General features: G+C 55.7%; 1 protein-coding gene across 1 annotated transcript; it reads right to left on the bottom strand.

Moving 5' to 3' along the window:
- Window positions 1-1,610: 1,610 nt before the first annotated feature.
- HLX (H2.0 like homeobox) lies at window positions 1,611-7,471 on the bottom strand. Its single transcript, XM_027564487.1, has 4 exons — window positions 6,249-7,471; window positions 5,270-5,449; window positions 4,371-4,555; window positions 1,611-2,490 (listed from the first exon to the last, which is right to left on the bottom strand). Exons 1-4 carry the CDS (start codon window positions 6,838-6,840, stop codon window positions 1,987-1,989), a joined length of 1,461 nt encoding a protein of 486 aa, XP_027420288.1. The 5' UTR covers window positions 6,841-7,471; the 3' UTR covers window positions 1,611-1,986.
- Window positions 7,472-7,784: the final 313 nt, after the last annotated feature.

Raw genomic sequence — 7,784 nt, 5'->3', positions numbered from 1 at the left:
CCATCACCCCCCAAAACAAGTGGCCCATTTAGGGATAACAGCTGGATGATGTCCCCATTTACCTTGAGGTCCCTTCCAGGGCGCTGTACCTTTCTCTTATCTTTCCTAGGCCAGACCACCCCAGCGGTTCCCTCTCCCCACTGTGAACATTCCTCCAGGAGCTCAGCTCCACTGGGGGTACTGAGTGGCTGACTGAGGCAAGGAATGGTCAGCCTTGCATCCCTGGGCTGCACTCTGGGACTTGTCCAGGTAACCAGCCGAGCCAGGCCAAAGAGAGCTAAATCTGGGGGCTCCACTGTGTCCTTGGGCCCATAAGTCTAGAACAGAAGTCTTTGTGCTCAAGCAAGTGGGTCAAAAGGGGGAGGCAGCTAAGCCAGACCAGGGAGCCTCTTGGAGCTCCAACCAGGGCTGGGTCTAGGGGTATCCTAGGTTCACTGTCCTCGCATCTCTTCAGGGGCAACATTCTCCCTCCCAATGGGCCCCATGGGACAACTGGCTTCCTGTGATGGATGGTGGGTCTGTAAGAGGGCTATGCCCTCGCCCCAGCTCAGTGTCAAAGACCGGGGTGATCAGGTTTTGTCCACAAGGCCTATTTGTTCTAAACTCTCCTGAAATAACATTTTACCAACTCCAGACATTTCGTAGTTTCGAGGGAAAGGGGTGTGGCTGTCTTGGAGAGAGATTTGACTCTTCAAGTTTTCAAAAAAAAAAAAAAAGAGGAAAAAATTGAATGGCCCATCCCAGAAGCTACGTGGAGGCAAAAATAGATTTGCTATATTCCATTTGCAGTATGAGGGGAAAACTGCCTTTCATCCCACCTCAGCTTGCGGATGGTCGCCTGTAGTGACCCATCTATCAGAAGATCGTGTGTGTGTGTGTGTGTGTGTGTGTGTGTGCATGCTGATGGGGGAGGTACAGATGGTGTGCAGTGTTTCAGGCCCTTCACTGACCAAATATGAGCCAGAAGGTCCAAGTTCTGGTTTGGGCTCCTCCTCAATCTGGGACAAGGGAAGTGACCTTGAACAAATCACCATTCTGCCATGCAATACTTTGGCAGCTTTAAAATCATCACAGGCTCAGTCTTCCAGCCCTAACCACTGGCAGATAGTGTGTGGTCCTTTTCTCTGGACACTGCGAACCTGCCCAGTCCCCCTACTCCATCCACAATCAAGGGGTGGGTTTGCCCTGGAATTGCCTCTCTAGACTCCAGTACCAGCGCTGGAGAGGTTAACCTTGTCCCCCACTACCCTCTTCTCCATCAGCCCTGCTTAACTCTGCTTACAGCTGCTGTGGAAAGCTGGTGCACACACTCCTGGTGAAGCCATCTGCGGGACAGGCCTAACAGAGTCTATGGCCGACAGGGCTCCCAGGACATACTCTGGTGCATAGATCGCTCGATGGATCGTGGCAGCTGGCGTGGGCTATGGACTAATGGAACCTCTAAGCCTTTGCCCAAGTCTGCAGAGAGGTGGCTCCGGGGTTGCAGTATGCTCCCCCCCAAGCTCTAGTCCCCCACCTCCAGCGGCTGCACCCCGCAGTGCCTCGGGCTAAAGTCCAGGTCAGAGATCCCAGACCCTAAGGACCACCTCGCCCCAGCAAGCCAAGTGGCCTTTACAAACCAGAGTAAACATTTTATTTACAAGTTTGTGGTATCCTAAGTGCATCACGTCTTTGCACCGTGACCCCTAGTGAGGGGAAAACTGTTTAGTCCAACGCTTCACAGTGTGAGCTGCTTGTATCCGGGCAGGAGTGTTCGTCTGGCGCTGGGAGCCTGGCGGTGGCGGTTGGGGTGGGTGGCGGGGGGCACTCAGACTCGCCTCGGCTCTGTGCCGGGTGGGCTGCACCGGCCCGGAGAGGCGATGAGCGAAACTCCGCCGCCGCGTCTCAAACCCCGGGGCCCCGCCGCCACTGGAGAGTAGGCACAGAATCCAGCCCACACTGGAAGGCTGGGGGTCTGCACGCAGGACTCCTCCAATCTCGTCCAGTCTAGAGGCCGCCGAGGGGCGCCGGGACGGGCTCGGGGCTTTTGGGAGCGCTGCTGAGGGAGGGCTGGGGTGCGGGGAGCAGCTCTGAGGCGCCGCCGCTGCTGTGACTGCCGGAGCTCCCGGCGCTGGTGGTGCTGCCGCTACTCAGGCCGCCGAAGTTGAAGCCGCCGCCGCCGCCGCCGCCACTGCCTCCACTGCCTCCGCTGCTGGCGGCCAGGAGGGCGCCGGCCGCTGAGGCCTTGATGACCGTCGTTTGGTGCAGAGACCGCTCGGTCCCTTCAGTCCGCTCCGTGTCGCTGGGGGCCATGTCCAGTGACTCGGGGTCGCTGCTCTCGCTCTCCGCCTCACCCTCCGAGCGGCTAGGGCTCCGCTCCTCCGGCTCGCCGTCGGGGGCCGGGGCTCCGCCCGACGGCTTCTCGCCCGCCTCCTTGTCTTTGTCCTTCTGGGCCTGAGCCTCCTTGGAGTGCCGCCACTTCATCCGCCGGTTCTGGAACCACACTTTCACCTGCGACGCGCCGAGCCGCACCGGGAGACAAAAAGGGACGTGGAGATGAGAGGCAAGCTCGCTCCAATCCGACTCTCGAGCATCCCAGACCCTCTCCCAAAGGCGGGAAAACATCACTGATCGTCCCCAGCACCTCTACCACAGGCCAGGTACTGGGCTAGGAGCAGGGACCCAGAGGCAGCCGAGGGAAACCACGGGGACCACCAGGGATCCTGGTTTAGGGAAGCCGCTAGGACCGTTTCTCAAAATGTGGTCCTCCGACCTGTAGCCTGAAGTCACCTGGATGCTTGTTGGAAAGGCGGGTCCTTGCACCTTGCCCTCAAACTAGGGGCACCAATACTCTAAGTCGATGCTTCTTAACCCCACGTAAGCCAGGACCACCCCCTGCCACGAATCTGATTAATCTATGGATCCCTGGTCCAGAAAAATGCACATATACCCAAGATTTTGCACACAATTTCAAGGGTTTGGTAGCCCACTGTTAAGAATCCTTGCTAAGTCCGCTGCTCCTCTACTGCCATTACTGAAGGCAAGTCAGTACAAAAGTATTTCTTTTTAAGGAGGAACCCTGAGAAACAAGGGGAAGGGGATTCAAAGAGTTAATCCCAGTGGCATGGGGGCACCAATGGACCTTCAGTAAAAGAGCATTTTCTTGGTGTGTGTGTACTCAGAGACTGATAAGGATCCTGCCCCTGCCTGGATAAACTAATTCTTCTGAGGGCTCAGAAAACGCTGGCATTAAACCTGTGCAAAGTGGAGGAAGGGGGTAGGGATGGTTCGGAGAATCTATATAAATATATAATCCCCTGGGGGACCCAATGCTTTCACACAAGTCCCAGCTTCCCTTTTAAAAATAACATCCACAGCTGGTGGAAAACGGCTGGGCTCTTCCAGTGTGTGTGCTGGGGAAGGGAGTTGTGTAATGAAGGACAGAAGGGGGGTGGGCTAAGGGAGCTGTGAAAAAATGCCTTTGGCGTCTGCCCTGTTCAGAATATTCAGCACCCAGGAAGCAAGGGCCACTGCTGTGAGGTATGGAAGAACTGTGACTCTTTATTTTCAAAACTTAAAATAGTTTTAAGTTTTGAAAATAAAGTTTTCAAAACCTTTATTTTTTATTAAAAAATAAAAATCCAGGTCTTGAACTTGAGAAAAGGAAAAAGTTGAATTCAGGCACAAGAGATTCACTATTTGAAGATTTGTTTTAAAAAACAAACCAAACCAAAAAAAAAAAAAAAACTCAAGCAGGCAGAACCTGGTGTAATGTTCTTAGGCGCTCTAAGAAAATCTTTTTTTTCTTTCTCTTCCTCACTGCCCCCCTCCCATCAGGCCGTTAGAAAAGGGGACTGACTGTGGCCGCTCCAAGTGGACTTCTCACCCTACTGGGGCTAAGTAATTCCGTTTGAAATGATGTTTTCACTTCCTCACAACTGGGGATTTCACAATCCAGCAGCAGCAGAAGGAGGAGGAGGAGGAGGGGAGGACAAGAGGAGGGGAAACAACAACAACAACAATCTCTTGACTTTGGATTTTTATCTCTTCTGAAACTGCCCCCTACGGCCAACTGCGCCACATTGGAGTACATAATTATTATCTCCTGCGGCCTATTTGCTTTCTCAGCAACAGGCTTTCCCTTGTTGGCCAAAATAAACATGCGGCAGCTTGTGACATATATCTTTAGGGTGGGCTATTCTTTGTGCCCTTCTCCCCCCACCCTCTTCCTCTCTCCCTCTCAAGTTAAGAAGTCCACGAAGTCTCGTGAAATTCAAGATTTAGTGTTTCCACCGCAAAAGGAGAGTCAGGCCGGGCGGAGGGGCCTTGGGGCTAGGCCGCGAGCTGCTGCCCCACCGAAGGGCTGTGCGTCGGGGCCCGTGCGGGCTTACCTGCGCATCCGTGAGACCCAGCATCGCGGCCAGCTGCTTTCGGTCTGGCTTGGTCACGTACTTCTGAATCTCAAACCTTTTCTCCAGACCTTTTCTCTGCAGGTTAGAGAAGACTGCCCGAGACCACGAGCGCTTTCTCTTGTACGTCTGAGGCATCGTGTCCTTCGTGAGCACGGCATAGGGACCTGCCAGCAGCGGGGAGCCGGAACAGGAGAGAGACAGGAGGGCCCAGTTAGTGCTCTGTCCGCGGCCTGCGCGCCTGGGGCTCACACGATGCTTAAAATTGTTTTGCCTCAACAGTCGGCTCTGAAAGCTCTTTCACGCAGGCACGGAATGGCCTCTCTAAAGAGGAAACTTAGGGCTCATAAGACCATAGGCGGAAGGCCTAATGGGAGTGTGGAGTGGACAAGCCCGGGGTTTCGTCGGTTAATTCCAAAGAAAAGACATAAACCGAATGCGTGACCATCGGTTATTCTCAGAGTGGGCGAAAATAACCCTTGGGCCTAAAGGATCCAAAGATGACAGCCTCGATTCTCTACTCGTGTGTGTGTGTGCACTCGCTTGCGCACCCAGGTGCGCAAGTGTTTGAGGTCATTCCAAAATGTGTGTATGTTAACAAGCAATACCACTTGGTGCACTTTCAAACCACCCTGTCGGGAGAAGTGACTAGGGAAAGCCCCTTCCCCATCACCCCACCGGCCCCCCACACACTTTCTTGACTCCCCAAGCTCCCCCATCCCCCAGGCTACAGAAGACTGAGCTAGCTTCCTGGGAAATCTTTCGCTTTCTCTCCCGCATCAACTCCGGGATTGCTAAACCGCGGCGTGCATGTGAAACTCCAGTAGATGTGTGGGCGGTCGACCTAAGCGTGAGGCGGGCGCTCGGGAGGGTTTTCGTACCTGGAAATGTGTCTTGAAACTGATGTTGAACTGAATTTCTCGGGTTTGAGCTTAAGGGACTCAGGATGGCAGAGGCCTCGTTAATGGGATCTAGAGACGCGAAGAACTGGCCGGCGGAGGGCTGCAGGCCAGGAAGATGCACCCCCGCAGGCCGCCCGCCAGTGAGCAGCGACGTGAGATCTGGGGACAAGGGAAAAGAAGAGGTGTTATCCCTCCACAGACCCACACTCACATTCTCTGGGATTTGTTTCTGTCTGTCGCCCAACACCCCCTCCATTCCGCTTTCCTGGAGCGAAGTCGTGAGAGACCTCTGTCTCCAGCCCCCAAGACGCCTCTCTCCGGACACTGGCAAAAGGGCAGTGCACGAAATGTTCCTGTGTGTGCCCTGTAGGTCCACATCCATGCGTATAACTGGGAAGGGCTTTTGGCAAAGAGGCCTAAACAAGACACTTTCAGGTGTCTTCCAAGAATTCCATAGAACTAAACCATCCCCTCCCACCCCTAAAGAAGCCCTCACTCTGCTCTCTCCTCTTGAGGAGTTCAGTCAGTATTGTTCATCTACAGTCCTTGGGTGGAATTGCACCAGAAATCAGACCAAAGGAAGCGAAAATGTTCCCCAAAAGGGCTTTTCCTGTCCAATAATGTAGTTCTCTCTCCAGATATGTTATTAAAGAGACACACAGATGATAGTCCATTGAGCAAATATTTACACCAACCATTTTTATGAATATTGATTCTGTGACTGTGTGTTTTTAAAGCATCCCTGGATTCTTCGTGTTTTTGTTTTTATTTTAACGTAGAGCAAGTGAGTTTCAAACCTAATGCTTCACAGTCTCCTTACAATTCATTTCCTTTTCCCTCATTTTACCAACTTGTTCTTAATCCTAAAAACACTCAAAGGCATCCCAAACGGCCCCAGGGATCGGTGAGTGCGTCAGTTCCCTGATCAGAGGCCTGCAGCCTCTCTCCCAAGACCTACCTCTCAGTGTGTTGCCTTCCTTGACTTTGGGGTCAAATTCTGCAGACAAAATGCGGTCTATTCCAAACTTGAGGTCCTTGCTGGAGGGGGCCGGGGCGGAGCCGCTCTGGTGGGGGTTAGGGACCACCCGCGACCCGGAGGCCGGGGGCTGCAAGGCTCCAGCCCGGGGTGGAGGCGGAGGCTGTTGCTGCTGCGGTTGTTGCTGCTGCTGTTGTTGCTGTGGGTGATGGTGGTGGTAGGCGGCTGAGAGCGGGGACAGTCGCTGAGGGAAGCCAGCAGGGACCTCGGAGGGCGCCACCACCGGGGTGGGTCGAAGCGGGGATCTGGCGGCAGCTTGGAAAGAGGCGTGCGGGTGAGCCGATCCCAAGTGCGCGGTGAGGGCAGCGGCCGAGGCCCCCGCCAGACCCTCCGGGGTCGCCCCGGGCTCCCCAACACCCGCGTGCAGGATGTCCGCGATGCAGAAGGAGGGTTTCTTGACGGCGGCGGGGTCCAGAGGAAAGGAGCAGCCGCCGGGGCCGGCAGAGGAGCAGTAGGCGGCCGACCAGAGGCTGAAGTTGGACGCGTAGAAGGGAGCCAGCCCGGCGGCAAACATCCTGGCGGGGTGCGCCGAGAGGCCGCCGCGGCCTGGCTCGGCCGGGTGGATGGGTGGGTGCGCGGGGAGAGGAACGCTAAGTCCAGGAGGAGGCGGCAGCCCCGCCGGGGACGCTCAGCTTACTCGTCTCCGTCCGAACTGCAGACAGGCCAGGGAGCCCTAGCGCCACGGAGGGAGGAGGCGAGGGCCGGATCTCGGCCGGCCGGCCACAGCCTCGGCCCCTGGCCTCACTTTAAAGGCGGCGCGGCGCCCGCGCTCCCCGCGGGCTGGTAGGCGAACCAGGGGCGCTGGAGCGGCTAGGCGGGCGGGGGCCGCGGTTGCACGAACGCCAGGGAAGCCGGGGAGACGGGAATCGGGCACCGAAAGAAACACCCAAACAGCTAAGCCTTAAGAGCTAAATTTAAAACAACAACAATAATAATCCGTTAGTTTGGAAAAAAAAAAAAAAATAGAGAGGGGGGGAAAAAAACTCCTCTCTAAAAACTCCCAAAGTTTTGGCAGGAGCTTTCGAGTCAGACCCAGGGTAGAACCTCGATCCGATCGCTCATTGGCCACGCTGGCGACCAATGGGGAGTGGGAAACGGAGGGGAACTGGGAAAGGGGGCGTGTCCCGCCCCCTCGGCCACGCCCCGGCCACGCCAAACTGTTTGCTGCTGCCGCGTGGGCTGAGCTGTGTTAGGCGCGCACTCTGCATAGAGCAGGGGCCCGAACCGCTGCTCCAGGGAGTCCTAACCTCCCACTAACTTCTACGGCTCCGAATCGGCACCAGGCGTGGAGAGTTGGCCACAGCGCTCCTGGAGCGCTCTCTCAAGGAAACTGGTGCTCCTGCCTATTTTCGAGGGTACAAAGCCGGCCTCTTAGAATGCTGACGGCGCCCAAGTCTTCCCTCCTCTCTTTACTTCTCTCGGCCCGATTTTTCTCCAGTCGGCCTCTATCCCCGAGAG

Source organism: Bos indicus x Bos taurus, chromosome 16, assembly GCF_003369695.1.
Source record: "Bos indicus x Bos taurus breed Angus x Brahman F1 hybrid chromosome 16, Bos_hybrid_MaternalHap_v2.0, whole genome shotgun sequence".
NCBI classification, from domain to species: domain Eukaryota; kingdom Metazoa; phylum Chordata; class Mammalia; order Artiodactyla; family Bovidae; genus Bos; species Bos indicus x Bos taurus.
The sequence above is the reverse complement of the archived record's forward strand: the minus strand, read 5'-3'. Positions and strand labels throughout refer to the sequence as shown.

Excerpts from the sequence above, each read along its gene's own strand:
- HLX (XM_027564487.1), bottom strand. The coding sequence starts at position 6,840 with ATGTTTGCCGCCGGGCTGGCTCCCTTCTACGCGTCCAACTTCAGCCTC. Across the intron at positions 5,450-6,248 it reads GGAAGGCAACACACTGAGAG|ATCTCACGTCGCTGCTCACT; the intron begins GTAGGTCTTGGG and ends CCTTGTCCCCAG. Across the intron at positions 4,556-5,269 it reads GTTTCAAGACACATTTCCAG|GTCCCTATGCCGTGCTCACG; the intron begins GTACGAAAACCC and ends CGCTGCTGGCAG.